Raw genomic sequence first — 23,314 nt, 5'->3', positions numbered from 1 at the left:
GAAATGGTTGTTTATCAGACCTAACGGAAGTATACAGTGGCATTCCCCAGAGTCGGTATTGGGATCACTGCTCTTTTTGATATATATTAATGACCTGGACTAGGGAATAGAGGGCATAATTTAAAAGTTTGCAGATGACATGAAACTCGGGAATGTAGTAAAAAATCAGGAGGATAACAGACTGCAGGAGGACACAGATTGGCGAAATGGGCCGACACATGGCAGATGAAATTTGAGAGAAGTGCAAAGTGATACATTTTGGTTGGAAGAATGAGGAGAGGCAATATAAATTAAATGGTACACTTTTAAAGGGGGTTCAGGAACAACGAGACATGGGGGTGTATGTACACAAATCACTGAAGATGACAGGACAAGTTGAGAAGGCTGTTTGAAAAGGCACATGGGATCCTCGGCTATATTAATACAGGGATAGTGTATAAAAGCAAGGAAGTTATACTAAACATTAATAAAACACTGGTTAGGCCCTAGCTGGAGTATTGTGTCCAATTCTGGGCACTGCACCTTAGGAAGGATGTCAAGGCCTTGGGGAGGGTGCAGAAGAGCAGGAAACTATAGACCAGTTAGCCGAACATCTGTGGTTGGAAAAATATTGGAGTCCATTATTAAAGAAGCAGTAGCAGGACATTTGGAAAAGCAGAATTCGGTCAGGCAGAGTCAGCATGGATTTATGAAGGGGAAGCCATGTTTGACAAATTTGCTGGAGTTCTTTGAGGATGTAACGAACAGGGTGGATAAAGGGGAACCAGTGGATGTGGTGTATTTGGACTTCCAGAAGGCATTTGACAAGGTGCCACATAGAAACATAGAAAATAGGTGCAGGAGTAGGCCATTCGGCCCTTCTAGCCTGCACCGCCATTCAATGAGTTCATGGCTGAACATTCAACTTCAGTACCCCATTCCTGCTTTCTCGCCATACCCCTTGATCCCCCTAGCAGTAAGGACCTCATCTAACTCCTTTTTGAATATATTTAGTGAATTGGCCTCAACAACTTTCTGTGGTAGAGAATTCCACAGGTTCACCACTCTCTGGGTGAAGAAGTTCCTCCGCATCTCGGTCCTAAATGGCTTACCCCTTATCCTTAGACTGTGACCCCTGGTTCTGGACTTCCCCAACATTGGGAACATTCTTCCTGCATCTAACCTGTCTAACCCCGTCAGAATTTTATATGTTTCTATGAGGTCCCCACATAAAAGGTTACTGCACAAGATAAAAGTTCACTGGGTTGGGGGTAATATATTAGCATGGATAGAGGATTGGCTAACAACAGAAAACAGAGAGTCGGGATAAATGGTTCATTCTCGGGTTTGCATCAGTAACCAATGGGGTGCGGCAGGGATCAGTGTGGGACCCCAACTATTTATAATCTATATAACAACTTGGAAGAAGGGACTGAGTGTAATGTAGCCAGGTTTGCTGACGATACAAAGATGGGAGGAAAAGCAATGTGTGAGGAGAACACAAAAAAATCTGCAAAAGGACATAGACAGGCTAAGTAAGTGGGCAAAAATTTGGCAGATGGAGTATAATGTTGGAAAGTGTGGGGTCATGCACTTTGGCAGAGAAAAACAAAGGGCAAGTTATTATTTGGAGAAAGATTGCAAAGTGCTGCAGTACTGCGGGACCTGGGGGTACTTGTGCATGAAACACAAAAGGTTAGAATGCAGGTAAAGCAAGTGATCAGGAAGGCCAATGGAATCTTGGCCTTTATTGCAAAGGGGATGGAGTATAAAAGCAGAGAAGTCTTGCTACAGTTATACAGGGTATTGATGAGGCCGCACCTGGAATACTGCGTGCAGTTTTGGTTTCCATATTTACGAAAGGATATACTTGCTTTGAAGGCAGTTCAGAGAAGGTTCACTAGGTTGATTCCGGAGATGAGGGGGTTATAGAAACATAGAAACATAGAAAATAGGTGCAGGAGTAGGCCATTCGGCCCTTCTAGCCTGCACCGCCATTCAATGAGTTCATGGCTGAACATTCAACTTCAGTACCCCATTCCTGCTTTCTCGCCATACCCCTTGATCCCCCTAGCAGTAAGGACCTCATCTAACTCCTTTTTGAATATATTTAGTGAATTGGCCTCAACAACTTTCTGTGGTAGAGAATTCCACAGGTTCACCACTCTCTGGGTGAAGAAGTTCCTCCGCATCTCGGTCCTAAATGGCTTACCCCTTATCCTTAGACTGTGACCCCTGGTTCTGGACTTCCCCAACATTGGGAACATTCTTCCTGCATCTAACCTGTCTAACCCTGTCAGAATTTTATATGTTTCTATGAGGTCCCCTCTCATTCTTCTGAACTCCAGTGAATACAAGCCCAGTTGATCCAGTCTTTCTTGATAGGTCAGTCCCGCCATCCCGGGAATCAGTCTGGTGAACCTTCGCTGCACTCCCTCAATAGCAAGAATGTCCTTCCTCAGGTTAGGAGACCAAAACTGTACACAATGCTCCAGGTGTGGCCTCACCAATGCCCTGTACAACTGTAGCAACACCTCCCTGCCCCTGTACTCAAATCCCCTTGCTATGAAGGCCAACATGCCATTTGCTTTCTTAACCGCCTGCTGCACCTGCATGCCAACCTTCAATGACTGATGTACCATGACACCCAGGTCTCTTTGCACCTCCCCTTTTCCTAATCTGTCACCATTCAGATAATAGTCTGTCTCTCTGTTTTTACCACCAAAGTGGATAACCTCACATTTATCCACATTATACTTCATCTGCCATGCATTTGCCCACTCACCTAACCTATCCAAGTCGCTCTGCAGCCTCACAGCATCCTCCTCGCAGCTCACACTGCCACCCAACTTAGTGTCATCCGCAAATTTGGAGATACTACATTTAATCCCCTCATCTAAATCATTAATGTACAGTGTAAACAGCTGGGGCCCCAGCACAGAACCTTGCGGTACCCCACTAGTCACTGCCTGCCATTCTGAAAAGTACCCATTTACTCCTACTCTTTGCTTCCTGTCTGACAACCAGTTCTCAATCCATGTCAGTACACTACCCCCAATCCCATGTGCTCTAACTTTGCACATCAATCTCTTGTGTGGGACCTTGTCGAACGCCTTCTGAAAGTCCAAATATACCACATCAACTGGTTCTCCCTTATCCACTCTACTGGAAACATCCTCAAAAAATTCCAGAAGATTTGTCAAGCATGATTTCCCTTTCACAAATCCATGCTGACTTGGACCTATCATGTCACCTCTTTCCAAATGCACTGCTATGACATCCTTAATAATTGATTCCATCATTTTACCCACTACCGATGTCAGGCTGACCGGTCTATAATTCCCTGTTTTCTCTCTCCCTCCTTTTTTAAAAAGTGGGGTTACATTGGCTACCCTCCACTCCATAGGAACTGATCCAGAGTCAATGGAATGTTGGAAAATGACTGTCAACGCATCCACTATTTCCAAGGCCACCTCCTTAAGTACTCTGGGATGCAGTCCATCAGGCCCTGGGGATTTATCGGCCTTCAATCCCATCAATTTCCCCAACACAATTTCCCGGCTAATAAGGATTTCCCTCAGTTCCTCCTCCTTACTAGACCCCCCGACCCCTTTTATAACCGGAAGGTTGTTCGTGTCCTCCTTCGTGAATACCGAACCAAAGTACTTGTTCAATTGGTCCGCCATTTCTTTGTTCCCCGTTATGACTTCCCCTGATTCTGACTGCAGGGGACCTACATTTGTCTTTACTAACCTTTTTCTCTTTACATATCTATAGAAACTTTTGCAATCCGTCTTAATGTTCCCTGCAAGCTTCTTCTCATACTCCATTTTCCCTGCCCTAATCAAACCCTTTGTCCTCCTCTGCTGAGTTCTAAATTTCTCCCAGTCCCCAGGTTCGCTGCTATTTCTGGCCAATTTGTATGCCACTTCCTTGGCTTTAATACTATCCCTGATTTCCTTTGATAGCCACGGTTGAGCCACCTTCCCTTTTTTATTTCTATGCCAGACAGGAATGTACAATTGTTGTAGTTCATCCATGCGGTCTCTAAATGTCTGCCATTGCCCATCCACAGTCAACCCCTTAAGTATCATTCGCCAATCCATCTCAGCCAATTCACGCCTCATACCTTCAAAGTTAGCCTTCTTTAAGTTCTGGACCATGGTCTCTGAATTAACTGTTTCATTCTCCATCCTAATGCAGAATTCCACCATATTATGGTCACTCTTCCCCAAGGGGCCTCGCACAACGAGATTGCTAATTAATCCTTTCTCATTACATAACACCCAGTCTAAGATGGCCTCCCCCCTAGTTGGTTCCTCGACATATTGGTCTAAAAAACCATCCCTTATGCACTCCAGAAAATCCTCCTCCACCGTATTGCTTCCAGTTTGGTTAGCCCAATCTATGTGCATATTAAAGTCACCCATTATAACTGCTGCACCTTTATTGCACGCACCCCTAATTTCCTGTTTGATGCCCTCCCCAACATCACTACTACTGTTTGGAGGTTGACTTATGAGGAAAGGTTGAGTAAGTTGGGCCTCTACTCATTGGAATTCTGAAGATTGAGAGGTGATCTTATCGAAACGTATAAGATTATGAGGAGGCTTGACAAGGTGGATGCAGAGAGGCTGTTTCCACTGATGGGGGAGACTAGAGCTAGAGGGCATAATCTTAGAATAAGGGGCCGCCCATTTAAAACTGAGATAAGGAGGAATTTCTTCTCTGAGGGTTGTAAATCTGAGGAATTCGCTGCCTCGAGAGCTGTGGAAGCTGGGACATTGAATAAATTTAAGACAGAGATAGACAGTTTCTTAACCGATAAGGGGTTATGGGGAGCAGGCAGGGAAGTGGACCTGAGTCCATGATCGGATCAGTCATGATCGTATTAAATGGCGAAGCAGGCTCGAGGGGCCGGACATATGGCCGCCTCCTGCTCCTATGTAAGAGAGTTACTCAATATTACCAGTTATGTGGAGAGACTGGAGAAGATGTGGTTGTTTTCATTGGAGCAGCGAAGGTTAGGAGGAGATTTGAAAGGTATTCAAATTCATGAAGGGCTTTAATAGAGTAAATAAGAATAAACTGTTTCTACAGCAGAAGGGTTGGTAACCAGAGGACACAGATTTCAGGTGATTGGCAAAAGATCCAGAGGCAACATGAGGGAAAAAAATTGCACAGCGAGTTGTTGTGATTTGGAATGCACAGCTTGAAAGGGTGGTGGAAATGGAGTCAATAGTAACTTTCAAATGGGAATTGGATAAATATTCAAAAGGGAAAAAAATTGCTCTGCTGTAGGGAAAGAACAGGGGAGTGGGACTAATTGGATAGCTCTAACAGAATCGGCACAGGCACAGTGGGCCGAATTGCCATCTTCTGTGTTGCATCACTGTAGGAGTAGTATATGATGTAGGACCACGTCATTTGTTAATTGCAAGTCATGTTTGACAAATTTGATTTGAGCTTCTTTGGAAGGTGTGACTGATTTTTACAATTCTTGTGAAGGTGAAAGTTCTAAAATCTCTGGAGTTGAGGCTTTTGGTGTTTTGAACTTGAGATCTCTTTTATCTTTGTTCCTTTACAATAAATTGTAAACCAATTTTCCTTTTTACAACTTACCTAAAAATACATATTGTAGTTGGAAACATTTTATGAAATTGTAAGACTTAAAAACAGCAACAAAACTTAGAGTGCACATCCTGTGTTTTGACTACAACTTTGAAGTATGTCTTGAATCATATCCTTAACTGTTCAATCAAGAGAAGGGTGTGGTTCAGTATTAATGTAATTCTCATATGCTACTGTTGTATAAGGGCAACCTTTTTGACCAAATGGGATGGATACTTTGAAAGATTTGAGGAATAATTTTATTTTCCTTTTTCCCGGAAGTTCCTATTGACCATTCAGATTTGGTCGCTGACCTTCTGAAAGAACTTTCCAATCACAACGAGCGAGTGGAAGAACGGAAGGCTGCATTGCTGGAACTCTTGAAGATAACAAGAGAGGATACCCTGGGGGTGTGGGATGAGCACTTCAAGACTATTCTGCTTTTGCTTCTAGAGACCCTAGGAGACAAAGATGTAAGTAATTCATCGCAACCCACAATGGATGGAAATCCTGCATTTGCCTAAGGGACAAAATGGCAGTTTACAATAGCAAACAGTACTGTTCAAAATAAGTAAAGACTTCCAGTTTACCAGAATTGGACTAAACCAGCCACAGAGATGCCAACCTACCACATTTAATATAGAAACTCTTGAGGTTTTCAGTAAAATACGTGTGCGCACTAGGTCCATGCAGCAGAGTTGGTCTCCAGTCGTCTTGGATAATCCTTGACATTGGACCACGACCTAGCTCTGTCAAATCTGTGTGGTGGCTGGTGTGCAACGCCCACCAAACATTAAAAAAATCCACGCACAGGCATCGTCCACCCTTGAGGAGTAGTTCGGGTCCTTCATTGAAACACCTGTGAACTCATCCTCTTTTTGGCGTGGAAGCAAGTCATCCAATGATGATGATACGAAACATTATTGAAACAAAGCAAAAGGTTGTCGAAAAACAGACTTGCATATAACTGTAATGGCTATAATAGCATTTACTTATTCAGCAGCAAAATTAGGAACGGTTTTGTCCCATCACAATTTCAGGTAGATTTGATAGTAAACTCCAAAGGATATAATAAAAGGTAAATCTCAGAACCCGGGGCCTGATAGTCTGCATCCCAGAGTACTTAAGGAAGTAGCCCTAGAAATAGTGGATGCATTGGTGATCATTTTCTAACAATCTATCGACTCTGGATCAGTTCCTATGGACTGGAGGGTAGCTAATGTAACACCACTTTTTAAAAAGGGAGGGAGAGAGAAAATGGGGAATTATAGATCGGTTAGCCTGACATCAGTAGTGGGGACAATGTTGGAATCAATGATTAAGGATGAAATAGCAATGCATTTGGAAAGCAGTGACAGGATCGGTCCAAGTCAGCATGGATTTATGAAGGGGAAATCATGCTTGACAAATCTTCTGGAATTTTTTGAGGATGTAACCAGTAGAGTGGACAAGGGAGAACCAGTGGATGTGTTGTATTTGAACTTTCAAAAGGCTTTTGACAAGGTCCCACACAAGAGATTGGTGTGCAAAATCAAAGCACATGGTGTTGGGGGTAATATACTGACATGGATAGGGAACTGATTGGCAGGCAGGAAGCAGAGTGTCGGGATAAACGGGTCCTTTTCAGAATGGCAGGCAGTGACTACTGGAGTGCCGCAGGGCTCAGTGCTGGGACCCCAGCTCTTTACAATATACATCAATGATTTTGATGAAGGAATTGAGTGTAATATCTCCAAGTTTGCAGATGACGCTAAACTGGGTGGCGGTGTGAGCTGAGGGGGCGCTAGGAGGCTGCAGGGTGACTTGGACAGGTTAGGTGAATGGGCAGATGCAGTATGATGTGGATAAATGTGAGGTTATCCACTGTGGGGGCAAAAATGTAAAGGCAGAATATTATCTGAATGGTGGCAGATTCGGAAAAGGGGAGGTGCAACGAGACCTGGGTGTCATGGTTCATCAGTCACTGAAAGTGGGCATGCAGGTACAGCAGGCGGTGAAGGCGGCAAATGGTATGTTGGCCTTCATAGCTAGGGGATTTGAATACAGGAGCAGGGAGGTCTTACTGCAGTTGTACAGGGCCTTAGGTGAGGCCTCACCTGGAATATTGTGTTCAGTTTTGGTGGTCTAATCTGAGGAAGGACGTTCTTGCTATTGAGGGAATGCAGCGAAGGTTCACCAGACTGATTCCCGGGATGGCTGGACTGACGTATGAGGAGAGACTGGATCAACTGGGTCTTTATACACTGGAGTTTAGAAGGATGAGAGGAGATCTCATAGAAACATATAAGATTCTGACGGGATGGGACAGGTTAGATGCGGAAGTTGGGGAAGTCCAGAACCAGGGGACACAGTCTTGGGATAAGGGGTAAACCATTTAGGACTGAGATGAGGAGAAACTTCTTCATGCAGAGAGTTGTTAACCTGTGGAATTCCCTGCCGCAGAGAGTTGTTGATGCTAATTCATTGGATATATTCAAGAGGGAGTTAGATATGGCCCTTATGGCTAAGAGAATCAAGGGGTATGGAGAGAAAGCAGGAAAGAGATACTGAGGGGATGATCAGCCATGATCTTATTGAATGGTGGTGCAGGCTCGAAGGGCCGAATGGCCTAGTCCTGCACCTATTTTCTATGTTTCTATGTTTACTAATCTGATCAGTTGTGCATCTTACAACAAAAGACTTGCTGGACACTTAACAGTTTGATCTCATGGCAACAAAACTACTTGAATGTATGTGTTGCCATGAGCTCTCTCTGGGAGAGGGGTGGAAGTGACGTGGAGTTCTTTTCATTTAAATTTAATGCGTTTGTTTTTAACTCATTAATTAGGCCGTGTGCACATTTGCACCCTGGCATGAACAGAAACTTAATGTCAGGGTAGCACAGGGAATCATTTACATGGACAGAACATCTATTATATGTGGTGTAAAAAGCTATACATATATTTAATGATTTGACTTAATACACAGGTAACACTTACAAGGCAATTGCTACTTTTGAACGGTCACAGATTTACAGCTAGCAAACATTGTAATAAATCCATTACTGCTCACCAGAAGAAAATTACCTAGTCTAAATGTTACTTTTAATCTTATCACACCCCTGCCAAGTACAAGCTTCAGAGGATTATTGTCTGACCTCTCGCCAGTGACTGCATATGTTCTCTATACTGCTGTTGATGATAAAGTAGTCCTTGACCTGAACTGTGACTGTCTCAGAAAAGGAAGTAAAAAAAAAATACAGTAAGGGTGCAATTCATAAATATATTTACAAATCCGTTTTCTTCCCCTCAAGCATTCCATTAGAGCATTAGCCTTAAGAGTTCTACGGGAAATCCTGCGGAACCAACCAGCAAGGTTTAAAAACTACGCAGAACTAACTATTATGAAAACACTAGAAGCACACAAAGATTCCCACAAAGAGGTAAGTGCAGTTTCGGTATGAAGTGTATTTTTTTTTTAATAAACAAAGACAGTACATTGGACTTTTTACTGATGTAACAAGCTTTTTACAGAAGCAAAATACATCGAATGCTGGAAATCTGAAATTAAAATCGAAAATGCTGGAAATAGAGATATAACGTCTGAAATCTGCCAACCTCTGGACTGAGTCCGTGCCGGTTTTTGGGTTTTGCTGGATTTCGGACCTCGCGGTTGCCGCTCCTCGCTGCCCTCCGTTCCTCGCTGCCCACCGATTCTCATGGCCCCTAGGTGCTGCGATTTTGCCGGTTTTCTCTTACCTCACCGCCCGATGTCACCATCTTGGCTGCCTCAAAAATGTCTGGTTTTGGGACAATTCCTAACCTGTACTCAGCAGGTCAGGCAGCAACTGTGGAGAAAGAGTTAATGTTTCAGGTCGATGACCTTTTTGCAGAATTTGTTTTGTTTTAAGTTAAATTCCAAACTAGATTTGTAAGGCCAACAGAGATCAGTACTGTATCTAATATTTAAATATATTGTCAGAAGGCAATTCATTAGAGAAAGCAGACCAGTCTGTTTGGTTAAGTGCAGTGACTGTTCACCTATTCTACTTTGAAAATAATTTTGTTTATCAAAGGATGGGTTGTTGAGGTACCCTGCAGAAGGCTAGCCATACTAGTTCTAAACTCAGGCTACAGTTAAACCATCATTACCCTAAAGTGTTTTAATATCCTATTGCATCCGCAATGAATATGCCACTTGCATTTATTCTAGACTCCAAAGCTGCATCGATGATATTTTTTTAAACTATGATTTAGATAAATTATTGAAGCGTACTCACTCCTGAGATGATTTTAGTGTGCGTAAAGATGAACCTGTTGAACCTGTTGAACCAGGTGGTAGTTCTGTCGTCACTGCTACTTTATTCTCGAGTCTTGTGTATAGTAGCATCTGTTAGCTTGTCAAAAGAAGGTACGCTGGGGTGAATGGCTACATGAAAGTTCATGTAAACCCTTGCAATATTTTTAGTTTTCAGGATTACCTTTCTTTACTATCTGCAAATTAAAATACAAATAGGCAAACATGTGCATGCTGCATATATTTCACTTCAGTGAGCACAATGTTCTCATTTTTTATTAGCATTGTTGCATAACAGATACAATCTTATCTGTCAGTGTTATCTGAAGGTCGCAAGCAAGCTACCAGTTGTCTCTGCATTTTTTCAAATCACGTGATGGTTGTATTTAACACAATTAACATCTAAGTAACTCTTATTTTCTGATTGGCACTTCAGTTTACAGTTTTCTTTCAATTGAATGACCTTTTAAATTGTTCACCTGCTTAAATCTTATAGTGCATACAGTTTTATCTGTTTAATATTTGGACACAGTTCCTGCATGATCACTTATTTCAGCCTTGAACCAGTATAGCTCTGGTTTGTCATAAGTCATCTACCATCCACATGGCACTGATACTGGTCACATCGTAACGTTATCCTCCCTGAGCCCTTCTGTACAGTTGTGAATTTATGGCTCGCATTCAAGGAATTGTACATGACAAACTTTCAAACAAACATTGAACGCTGCTCAAGAAATTTTAAAAGTATTATTAATGCATCTCCTGTGGTGGTATTACTGACTAGCCAGGGACATGAAACATGGGCATCACCGTTTACTGTGGTTCCACTGTAGCCAAAATCCAACTTTGGCTTGCCAATGGCCAAACTACAGATTTACTCAAATAATGGCTTAGATGTTCCAGTTACGTCAATGGAAATGCATTTCAAATGAATAGATTACCATTGAGTTATCAGTGGAAAGTCTGGGCCACTATATCGTGTGACTGACACAAGATTAAAAAGATTACATTGGTATTGAAAGAAATAGCAGTGGTATATAATTGTAATGATGTTTACTTATCCCTTTTTAAAAAAAAAAATGCTTAATATGCTCGTAACTACATTATCAAAAGGTCGAGGAAGATAACTTCCCATATATCCATCTGGGAAATTATATAAACCTAAACATACATGTCAACAACAGCAACTTGCATTGATATAGTGCCTTCAACATAGTTAAAACATCCCTCAGCGTTTCACAGGTGCGTTATCAAACAAAATTTGACACCGAGCCACATCTGTTGTAAAATACCATTGAATTGTTGCCTCACGATGACCTGTTATTTAGTCCCCTTCCGTCCTCAGCTGCTCCTTGGCACTGCTTTGGAGAGATGCTGGGTGAGACCTGGTGCAGGTGGTAGCTGTACTCAGTACAGTGACGGATAACCTGAGCATTGATCTGCAGCTGCATGGTACAGGAAAGGCTCTAATGGCTGCATATGCAAAGTGCCAGTATATGAAGCATTTAATCTCTGCTGTGGAATCAGTGTTGTAGATATGTACTGGGCAGTATCTGTAAAATAGTGGGGTTTTTTTCTTTTCCCAGTTTTGCTGGAATTCACTAATAAACTTGTCTGTTTATCTCCAAGGTGGTCAGAGCTGCAGAAGAAGCTGCTTCCACTTTGGCGAGCTCCATACATCCTGAACAGTGCATCAAAGTGCTCTGCCCCATCATCCAGACAGCTGACTACCCCATCAATCTAGCTGCCATTAAAATGCAAACAAAGGTGATCGAGAGGATCTCCAAGGAGTCTCTGCATCAGCTTCTCCCAGATATCATCCCAGGATTGCTTCAGGTACTTACAGGCCCAAAGCCCATATACTTCTGTAAAACAGTTTAACTCAATTATTCTATTCCCAATTCAGTGAGCTACCTAATAACATACTACAAGAAATAAATAATGCTGATCCCTGTGGGCACTTGTATCACAAATAGACATTGTGCCTGCAAAAAGAAAAATCCAAACCGGAATGGTAACACAGGAAAGAGTGGGAGCAGAAACTAACCTGAATGATTTAAAAACAGGATGGTTGCAACAATTATATTTTTAGATAGCTGCTGTCAAACTGTTAAATGAGGGAAACATTGTAAAATATGTCAAATAATGAATCAAAGCTGTAGGAATATTAATGTGCACAGTATGAATCAAATGTGCATCGCCATCAGTGATTTATATCAAATTACCACCACTTGTGGCATGAGCCACATCATTTTCTAATATTTGCAGTGTCATGTGATATGTGGCCTGGTGCCTTTTTTGAAATTTATTATATGTGTACAGTTGTGTATTCATCGCACATTCCACGTGCAGATTTCATTGTATTGATCATGATGTGACCATGCTTAAAATATTCAGTCTCCAGTCTCAAAATGAAATCCCATGGGTCTCCCTTGTGTCCATTTCCTCTCAGACAATGGTGTCCTTTTGAAAGTCCTTGCTGTGATCATTCCTGGGCATTTTTTTCCTCATTTCACAATTTAAAAAAAACTATATTGGACATTAGACTTTGTTATAATTCGGAGCTTTACTTTGGAAAACAAATGGGTGATATGAAGGTTACACTAAAAGAGGAGATGGAAGATATGGACAGCAGAGTAATAGATAGAGCAGACATACTAAAAAGATTAACATTGCTAAAAGTTGGTATGTCACCTGGTCCTGATGGAATGCATCCTCGGTTGCTGAAAGAAGCAAAGGCATTGGTCACAATCTTTCAATCCTCACTGAGTACAGGAGAAGTGTTACGTAAGAACATAAGAATTAGGAACAGGAGTAGGCCATCTAGCCCCTCGAGCCTGCTCCGCCATTCAACAAGATCATGGCTGATCTGGCCGTGGACTCAGCTCCACTTACCCGCCCGCTCCCCGTAACCCTTAATTCCCTTATTGGTTAAAAATCTGTCTATCTGTGACTTGAATACATTCAATGAGCTAGCCTCAACTGCTTCCTTGGGCAGAGAATTCCACGGATTCACAACCCTCTGGGAGAAGAAATTCCTTCTCAACTCGGTTTTAAATTGGCTCCCCCGTATTTTGAGGCTGTGCCCCCTAGTTCTAGTCTCCCCGACCAGTGGAAACAACTTCTCTGCCTCTATCTTGTCTCTCCCTTTCATTATTTTAAATGTTTCTATAAGATCACCCCTCATCCTTCTGAACTCCCATCGAGTAAAGACCCAGTCTACTTAATCTATTATCATAAGGTAACCCCCTCATCTCCGGAATCAGCCTCGTGAATCGTCTCTGCACCCCCTCCAAAGCTAGTATATCCTTCCTCAAGTTAGGTGACCAAAACTGCACGCAGTACTCCAGGTGCGTGCTCACCAATACCATATACAGTAGCAGAAGGACCTCCCTGCTTTTGTACTCCATCCCTCTCGCAATGAAGGCCAACATTCCATTCGCCTTCCTGATTACCTGCTGCACCTGCAAACTAACTTTTTGGGATTCATGCACAAGGACCCCCAGGTCCCTCTGCACCACAGCATGTTGTAATTTCTCCCCATTCAAATAATAATCCCTTTTACTGTTTTTTTTTTCCCCAAGGTGGATGACCTCACACTTTCCGACATTGTATTCCATCTGCCAAACCTTAGCCCATTCGCTTAACCTATCTAAATCTCTTTGCAGCCTTTCTGTGTCCTCTACACAACCCGCTTTCCCACTAATCTTTGTGTCATCTGCAAATTTTGTTACACCACACTCTGTCCCCTCTTCCAGGTCATCTATGTATATTGTAAACAGTTGTGGTCCCAGCACCACTAACCACCAATTTCCAACCTGAAAAGGACCCATTTATCCTGACTCTCTGCTTTCTGTTAGCCAGCCAATTCTCTATCCATGTTGAAAGACTGGAGGGTTACTAATGTTATACCATTATTCAAGAAAGGGAAGAGGAATAAACCTAGAAACTACAAGCCAGTCAGCTTAACGTCGGTGGAAGGGAAGTTATTGGAAACCATTATAAGGGGAAAATAAGCTTTCATTGGGAAAGGCATGGGTTAATGAAGGAGAGCCAGCATGGATTTGTTCAAGGCAAATCATGTCTGACTAACTTGATTGAATTCTTTGAGATAACAGAGGTGGTTGATCAAGGTAGTACAGTAGAATGTTGTACATATGGACTTTCAGAAGACATTCAACAAAGTGCCACACCGGAGGCTTGTTGAGAAGATGGAAGCCCATGGAATTAAGGGGAAAGTGGTGGTATGGATCTGGAGTTGGCTCAGTGACAGGAAGCAGAGGGTGCTGGTGGATAGATGTTTTTCAGACTGGGAGGTGGCTTTTTATGGTGTTCCCCAAGGGTCAATTTTGGGTCCATTACTCTTTTCAATTTTTATAAATGACCTGGACTCGATGTAGTGAACAGCATTATAAAGTTTGCAGATGATATGAAACTTGGAGAAGTAGATACTGATGAGGATAGTTATCGACTATAGGATGGTAAAATGGATAAAAGCATGGAAGATAGAGTTCAATGTGGAGAAGTGTGAAGTGATGTACTTCAGGAGGATTAATATGGAAAGACAGTATTATATAAAGGCCCGATATTGAAAAGTGTAGATGAGCAGTGAGATCTTTGTGTCCATATACACAAATCCTTAAAGATGGTAGGGCAAGTTGATAAGTTGGTTTAAAAAAAGCATACTTGGATTTATAAATAGAGGCATATAATATAAAAGTAAAGAGATCATGCTAGAACTTCATAAATCACTTTTCAGGCTCCAGCTGGAGCATTGTGGACAATTCTGGGCACCACACTTCAGGAAAAATGAAACCGCATTAGAAAGGGTACAGGGGAGACTTACCAGAATGAGAGACTTCAGTTATGAGGAGGTTGGAAAAGTTAGGACTGTTCTCCTTGGAACAAAGAACGTTGAAGAGGTGACCTGATGGAGCTTTCAAAATGATGATGAGATTTTGATGGAGTAGGTAGAGAAAAACTATTGTGGGCTAATAACCAGAGGACATAGATTTAAAATCATTGACAAAAGATCAAGAGGGAATGTGAGAAGACATTTTTTCACTGAGGTGTCGGGTTCTGAAACGCTCTACCTGAAAAAGTGGTGGAAGCTGATTTCATAAATAATTTTGAAAGGATGTTTGAGGATGAAGAACTTCCACGGTTGGGGACACAAAGTGGAGGGGGGAGCGGACTAAACATGACTGCTCTTTCGAAGCGCCAGCACAGGCATGATGGGCCGAACGGCCTCTTCCTGTGTTGTATGATTTTATGAAGTGTATTCAGTTAGAAAATATTTATGCTTTCAGTGCTTTTTATTTACTGTTTTACACGCCATTGTTTCTGTTATAGGGGTATGACAACACAGAAAGCAGCGTGCGTAAAGCAAGTGTGTTTTGCTTGGTGGCAATTTATTCTGTAATTGGAGAAGAGCTGAAACCTTACCTTGCACAGCTCACAGGGAGTAAGGTAGGTGCACTCGCAATGAAGTCCTTGTACATTTTAATATTGTTTCTCCTTGTAGCCTTTGTTGGATGCAAGTTTGGAGCGCTGTTTTAGTATTAAAAACTTGTTATTTTAAACTGGTTAAAGTCTTGTGTTAAAATAGCGAAGGATAATCATAGGAATGTGTTAAGCATCTGACTGCTAATACTGCACAGCAGAATTTCAAAACTGTTGTTGATCACTGCCCGGTTGCTCCTGTGAAGAATGGCCACCAGGATTGCCTGTGGGACTATATTCCAGCAAGTCAGTATGTTTAGGGATAGAAGAGAAATTTGGAGGGAAAACAATAATCAGTATTATTACTTCACAATAAGTGATTCAACTGCATATGAAAACACATGACAATAATATTTAAAATATTTGTTATTTTTAAGTTGGAGGTATTGATTGATGGTAATTGACCTCAAGTCATTCTTCATGGACAAATAATTTAGTGCAAGGTTGTAAAGTTTCTAAAGCCAGGTGATGTGTCAATTGGAATGAAGAATATGGAGAAAAATAAATCGTTACAAGAATTTAAGCCTTTGAAAGTCCTATCAGTGGCCATGTTAATTTCCCACCTATCCTCTCCATTTTATGTAAAACGTAACTTACAATGCAATGCACACAAAAAAAATCAACAATTCTGAAGTGAAGATGATAAAATTACCATTAACTTACCGTTGTAGTATTCCAATACGTAAAGCAACCTTTGTCGCACAGGCCTCCCATCTCTTGGGGACCTTGCCTTGTACTTAATTCTCATAGCTACATTTTTTTTGTTTCCTCCTTGCATTACCATGATTGTTTTTTGACATTCCATGCAGATACAATGTCATAGAAACATGGAGCCTGCACCGCCATTCAATAAGATCATGGCTGATCATTCCCTCAGTACCCCTTTCCTGCTTTCTCTCCATACCCCTTGACCCCCTTAGCCGTAATGGCCATATCTAACTCCCTTTGAATATATCCAATGAACTGGCATCAACAACTCTCTGCGGCACGGAATTCCATAGGTTAACAACTCTCTGAGTGAAGAAGTTTCTCCTCATCTCAGTCCTAAATGGCCTACCCCTTATCCTAAGACTATGCCCCCTGTTTCTGGACTTCCCCAACATCAGGAACATTCTTCCCGCATCTAACCTGTCCCGTCCCATCAGAATCTTATACGTTTCTATGAGATCCCCTCTCATCCTTCTAAACTCGAGTGAATAAAGGCCCAGTTGATCCAGTCTCTCCTCATATGACAGCCCAGCCATCCCTGGAATCAGTCTGGTGAACCTTCGCTGCACTCCTCAATAGCAAGAACATCCTTCCTCAGATTAGGAGACCAAAACTGAACACAATATTCCAGGTGAGGTCTCACTAAGGCCCTGTACAACTGCAGTAAGACCTCCCTGCTTCTATACTCAAATCCCCTAGCTTTGAAGGCCAACATACCATTTGCCGCCTTCACCACCTGCTGTACCTGTATGCCCACTTTCAGTGACTGATGAACCATGACACCCAGGTCTCGTTGCACCTCCCCTTTTCCTAATCTGCCACCATCCAGATATTCTGCCTTCGTGTTTTTGCCCCCAAAATGGATAACCTCACATTTATCCACATTATATTGCATCTGCCATGCATTTGCCCACTCACCTAACCTATCAGTGCCCCTATGTGGTTTTTGAAGCCGCTGTATGCACAGTACATCAGTGTCCTGCAGTGCTGGTTTACGTCTGGGGACAGTATCATTAGGGGGATAGATAAGGTTCTCTGCAGCATGAGTCCCGAAGGCTGTGTTGCCTGCCAGATGCCAGGGTTAAGGACATCTCCTCAGGGCTGGAGAGGAACTTGGAGTGGGAGGGGGAAGATCCATTTGTTGTGGTCCACATGGGTACCAACGACATACGTAGGACAAAGAAAGAGGTTCTGCTGAGGGAGTATGAGCAACTAGGGGACAAATTAAAAAGCAGAACCACAAAGGTGGTAATCTCTGGATTACTACCTGAGCCACAAGCAAATTTGCATAGGGTAAATAAGATCAGAGAGTTGAACACATGGCTCAAAGACTGGTGTGGGATAAATAGATTTTGGTTCAGGGGGCACTGGCACCTGATAAGAGGGACTTGTTCCAATGGGACGGGCTTCACTTGAATATCGCGCTGGGGCTCGTGTCCTGGCGAACTAAATAACTAGGGCTGTAGAGAGGGCTTTAAACTAAATAGTGGGGTGGGTGCGCAGGAAGAGGGTTCAGGTGAGCGGAAATGTAGAAAGTCAGAGAGCAAGGAGAAGGCAATAGAGCAGGGTAGCACTGGGGGAAATGATAATCAAAGTGTGACGGGAAGGGACAGAATGTATAAACATAAAAGTATCAAAGTGGAGTCAAAGCAGGGAAAAATGTTTTTTTTTTAAACTTAAAAGCTCTTTATCTGAATACACACAGCATTCGTAACAAAATAGATGAGTTGACAGCATAATCTGATCTGATCGTATGATCTGATGGCCATTACAGAGATGTGGTTGCAAGGTGATCAAGGCTGGGAACTAAATATTCAGGGGTATTTGACAATTCAGAAGGATAGATGGAAAGGAAAAGGAGGCAGGTAGCTCTGTTAGTAAAGAATGAGATCAGTGTAGTAGTGAGAAATGATATTGGCTCAGAAGATGAAGATGTAGAATCAGTTTGGGTGGATATAAGAAATAATAAGGGGAAGAAGCCACTAGTGGGCATGGTCTCATCCATCATCATAGGCAGTCCCTCGAAGCGAGGATGACTTGCTTCCACGCAGAAAAGGGATGAGTTCACAGGTGTTTCAATGAAGCACCCTAATATTCCAAATCCCGAATTACATCTTGAAGGGTGGAAGATGCCTGTGCGTGGATTTTTTTTAACGTGCGGTGGCGGTTGCACACCAGCTACCACACGAGCTTGACAGAGCTCTGTCTTGGTCCAGTGGCAAGGATTACCCAAGACGACTGGAGACCAGCTCTGCTGCACGGACCTAGTGTGCACGCACATCGCAGTGTGGGCTGGCTCGTGCTGCCCCTGGGCCTTCGCCTCTTCTGGGTCCCGAACTCTCTCTTCTGGGCCCCGATTACATCCCTCTATGAACTCTTGCCGCTCCTTCGCCCCGACCTTGCTGCTGCTGTTGTACCTGCCCACATTGCAATCAGCCAGTACACGCTGCTCCCTTCAGTGGCATGCCGCCGCACGCTGCGTGGTCTGTAAGCCTCCGAACAGTAGTTACACCGTTGGACGGAGTATAAATCAAGAAATAATGGAGGCTTGTAATTAAGGAATGGCAATAATCATGGGCGATTTTAATCTTCATATTGATTGGACAAATCAAATTGGCCAAGGTAACCTTGAGGAAGAGTTCATCGAGTGTATCTGGGATAATTTCCTTGAACAGTATGTTGCAGAACCAACCAGGAAGGAGGCTATCTTGCATCTGGTACTGTGTAATGAGACAGGATTAATAAATGATATCCAAGTAAAGGATCCTCTAGGAAAGATCATAGCATGGTTGAATTTCAAATTCAGTTGGAGGGTGAGAAAGTTGGATCTCAAACCAGTATCCTAAGCTTAAATAAAGGAGACTACAAAGGTATGAAGGCAGAGTTGGCTAAAGTGGACAGGGAAAATAGATTAAAGTATGGAAAAGTTGATGAGCAATGGCGGACATTTAAGGAGATATTTCAGAACTCTCAACAAAAATATATTCCAATGAGAAGGAAAGACTAAGAGAAGGGATATAACCATCCGTGGCTAACTAAGGAAATGAAGGATGGCATCAAATTGAAAATAATGGCATACAAAGTGGCCAAGATTAGTGGGAAGCCAGAATATTGGGAATCTTTAAAAACCAGCAAAGAATGACTTAAAAAAAAAAGAGGGAACTTAGATTATGAAAGTAAACTAGCAAGAAATGTAAACCCAGATAGTAAGAGTTTCTACAGGTATATAAAAAGGAAGAATGGCTGAAGTAAATGTCGGTTCCTTAGAGGATAAGACTGAGGAATTAATAATGGCGAACAGGAAAATGACAGTCTTGGAACAAATATTTTGTATTCGTAGAAGGCACTAAAAACATCCCAAAAATGGATAGTCAGGGGGCTATAGGAAGATGGAACTTAAAACAATCACTGTCGCTAAAGAAGTACTCGGTAAAATAATGGGACTAAAGGTGGATAAGTTCCCTGAACCTAATGGCTTGCATCCTTGGGTCTTAAAAGAAGTGGTTGCAGGGATAGTAGATGCATTGGTTGTAATCTACCAAAATTCCCTGGATTCTGGGGAAGTCCCAGCGGATTGGAAAACCGCAAATATAACGCCCCTATTTTTAAAAAAGAGGCAGACGGAAAGCAGGAAACTATAGACCAGTTAGTCTAACATCGGTTATTGAGAAAATGCTGGAGTCCATTATTAAGGAAGCAGTAGCAGGACATTTGGAAAAGCAAAATTCAATCAAGCAGAGTCAGCATGGTTTTATGAAAGGGAAATCATAATTGACAAATTTGCTGGATGTAACGAACAGGGTGGATAAGGGGGAACCAGTGGATGTAGTGCATTTGGATTTCCTGAAGGCATTCAATAAGGTGCCACATAAAAGGTTACTGCACAAGATAAAAGTTCATGGGGTGAGGGATAATAGATTAGCATGGATAAAGGATTGGCTAACTAACAGAAAACAGTCGGGATAAATGGGTCATTTTCCGGTTGGCAAACAGTAACTACCGGGGTGTCTCCAGGATTGGTCCTGGGGCCTCAACCATTTACAATCTATCTTAATGATTTAGATGAAGGGACTGAGTGTAATGTAGCCAAGTTTGCTGCTGATACAAAAATGGATGGGAAAGCAAGTTGTGAGGAGGATACAATAAATCTGCAATGGGATATAGACAGGCTAAGTGAGTGGGCAAAACTTTGGTAGATGAAATATAATGTGGGAAGTTATCCAGTTTGGCAGCAACAATAAAAAAAAACAAATTATTATTTAAAAGGAGAAAATTTACAAAGTGCTGCAGTATAGAGGAGCCAGGAGGTCCTTGTGCATGAAATGCAAAAAGTTAGTATGCAGGTACAGCAAATAATCAGGAAGGCAAATGGAATGTTGGCCTTTATTGCAAAGGGCATGGAGTGTAAAAGCAGAGAAGTCCTGTTGCAATTGTACAGGCTATTGGTGAAGCCACACCTCGTTACAGCGTACAGTTTTGGCCTCCTTATTTAAGGAGGGATATATTTGCATTGGAGGCAGTTCAGAGAAGGTTCACTAGGTTGATTCCTGAGATGAACGGGTTGACTTAAGAAAGGTTGGGCCTATACTCATTGGAGTTCAGAAGAATGAGAGGTGATCTTATTGAAACATATAAGTTAATGAGGGAGCTCGACGAGGTAAATGCAAAGAGGATCTTTCCGCTGATGGGGGAATCTAGAACTAGAAGACATAATTTCGGAATAAAGGGTCGCCCATTTAAAACTGAGATGAGGAGGAATTTCTTGTGAGGGTTGTAAATCTGTTGAATTCTCTGCCCCAGAGAGCGATGGAGGCTTGGTAATTGAATATATTTAAGGCGGAGATAGACAGATTTTTGAGTTATAAGGGAATAAAGAGTTATGGGGAGCGGGCAGGGAAGTGGGGCTGAGCCCATGATCAGATCAGCCATGATCTTATTAAATGGCGGAGTTGGCTGGAGGGGCCAAGTGGCCTACTCCTGCTCCTATTTCTTATGTTCTTATGTATGCATAAACATTATACATCCACTCCTTATCCTGCACAACCTGAAGTGCTCAAAGTGGCCACAAGTGCAATGTATGTCTTGAGCTGAGCCCAAACTCCAGCCTCTGTTCTGCTCTTAGGCCTCCTAAACTCAGACTTCAACACTGACCCTTTTGTTATTGGATCTTTCAACCCACAACCCTAGCCCAAGCCCTGCCTCTCCCTAGCCTCTGTACTGAGCTCGTCACTTCCCGAGCTGCCTGATTCTCCATTTCCAATAGCTTGATTAACAGTACCTGTCAGTCCCATCCAATCTTTTTGCTTTGTTTTGTTCTCCCGATGTGGATGATGCTGACTCCGGATATGGATGATGCCTTTGTTGCCAATGCCCCGTTGTCCTGCGAAGGCGACGATGGGTCTTCCTTTTGAACTGCAGCTGTTGTGGTAGGATACCTCCTGATGATCATTTTGCCCACTGAGTGACTTGCAAGGCCACTTCAGAAGGCCTTGCAAGTTAGCCATATACACCAGATTGGTAAGAGCATTAGGTTCCCTTCCCTGAAGGATATGAGTGAACCATTGGGTTTTTAATGACAATCCAGCAGCTTCAATTACCACTTTTTTTTTCTGGTACCGGGCCACAAGCAGAATTGTGCACTGTATTAGAGGCCTCCTGCAGAGCAGGTTGTGAATCAAACATCAGGCCAAATCCTATGATCCTTATTTTAATGACTGACAAATTTAAAAAAATTAATCTGTCCATGTATATTATTTTCTTTTTATTCGTTTCTGGAATGTGGGCGTCGCTGGCAAGGCCAGCATTTATTGCCCTTGAGAAGGTGGTAGTGAGCCGCCGCCTTGAACCATTTTAATCCATGCGGTGAAGGTATTCCCTGTTAGGGAGGGAGCTCCAGGATTTTGACCCAGCAACGCTGAAGGAAGGTCATTATATTTCCAAGTCAAGATGGTGTGTAACTTGGAGGGAAACTTGAAGATCATGGTGTTCCCATGCGCCTGTTGCCCTTGTCCTTCTAGGTGGGTAGAGGTCATGAGTTTGGGAGCTGCTGCTGAAGAAGCCTTGGCGAGTTGCTGCAGTGCATCTTGTAGATGGTACACTCTGCAGCCACGGTGCGCTGGTGATGGAGGGAGTGAATGTTTAAGATGGTGGATGGGATGCTAATCAAGCCGGCTGCTTGTCCTGGATGGTGTTCAGCCTCTTGACTATTATTGGAGCTGCACTCATCCAGGCAAGTGGAGAGTATTCCATTTCACTTGTGATTTGTGCTTTGTAGATGGTGGAAAAGTTTGGTGGAGTCAGGAGGTGAGACACTCAGCTGAATACCCAACCTCTGACCCACTCTTGTTGCCACAGTATTTATATGGCTGGTCCAGTTAAGTTTCTGGTCAATGGTAACCTTCTAGGATGTTGATAGTGGGGTATCGCCGATGGTAATGTGTTGAATGTCAAGAGGCGCTTGTAGGAGATGGTCATTGCCTGACACTTGTATGGTGTGATGTTACTTGTCACTTATCAGCCCAAGCCTGAATGTTGTCCAGGTCTTGCTACACGCGAACATGAACTGCTTCATTATCTAAGGAGTTGCAAATGGAACTGAACACTGTTCACTTGTCAGCGAGCATCCCCGGTTTTGGCTTTATGATGGAGGGAAAGTCATTGAAGAAGCAGCTGAAGATGGTTGGGCCTTGGATACTGCCCTTCGGAACTCCTGCAGCGATGTCCTGGGGCTGAGATGATTGACCTCCTACAATACAACCATCTTCCTGTGTGCTAGGTAGGACTCCAGCCAGGGGAGCGTTTTCCCCCTGATGCCCATTTACTTCAATTTTACTAGGGCTCCTTGATGCCACACTTGGTCAAATGCTGCCTTGATATCAAGAGCAATCACACTCACCTCAGCTGTCCCTGTTTGATCCAAGGCTGTAATGCGGTCTGGAGCCGAGTGGTCCTGGCAGCACCCTAACTGGGCATCGGTGTGCAGGTTATTAAGTAAGTGCCACTTGATAGCACTGTCGACGACACCTTCCATGCCTTTGCTGGTGATTGAAAGTCGACTAATGGGGCAGTAATTGGCCGGATTGGATTTGTCCTGCTTTTTGTGGACAAGACCTATCTAGACAGTTTTCCACATCGTTGGATAGTTGCCAGTGTTGCAGCTGTACTGGAACAGCTTGGCTAGAGGTGCAGCCAGTTCTGAAGCACAAGCTGATTGGGGAATCTCGGACGAGGGGACATATTC

General features: G+C 42.9%; 1 protein-coding gene across 6 annotated transcripts in view; it reads left to right on the top strand.

Moving 5' to 3' along the window:
* clasp1a (cytoplasmic linker associated protein 1a) overlaps window positions 1–23,314 on the top strand; it is a 426,315-nt gene that overhangs the window by 390,665 nt on the left and 12,336 nt on the right. For all 6 annotated transcript variants that reach the window (XM_070875296.1, XM_070875295.1, XM_070875293.1 and 3 more), the window contains 4 exons: window positions 5,872–6,062; window positions 8,882–9,010; window positions 11,494–11,700; window positions 15,217–15,333. In XM_070875296.1, coding sequence (XP_070731397.1) covers window positions 5,872–6,062; window positions 8,882–9,010; window positions 11,494–11,700; window positions 15,217–15,333 — 644 coding nt within the window. The remainder of the gene's footprint in view (window positions 1–5,871; window positions 6,063–8,881; window positions 9,011–11,493; window positions 11,701–15,216; window positions 15,334–23,314) is intronic.

The sequence above is a fragment of the Pristiophorus japonicus genome, chromosome 3 (assembly GCF_044704955.1).
Source record: "Pristiophorus japonicus isolate sPriJap1 chromosome 3, sPriJap1.hap1, whole genome shotgun sequence".
Classification (NCBI taxonomy): Eukaryota; Metazoa; Chordata; class Chondrichthyes; family Pristiophoridae; genus Pristiophorus; species Pristiophorus japonicus.
Note: the sequence above shows the minus strand (reverse complement) of the source record. Positions and strands in the feature narration are given on the sequence as shown.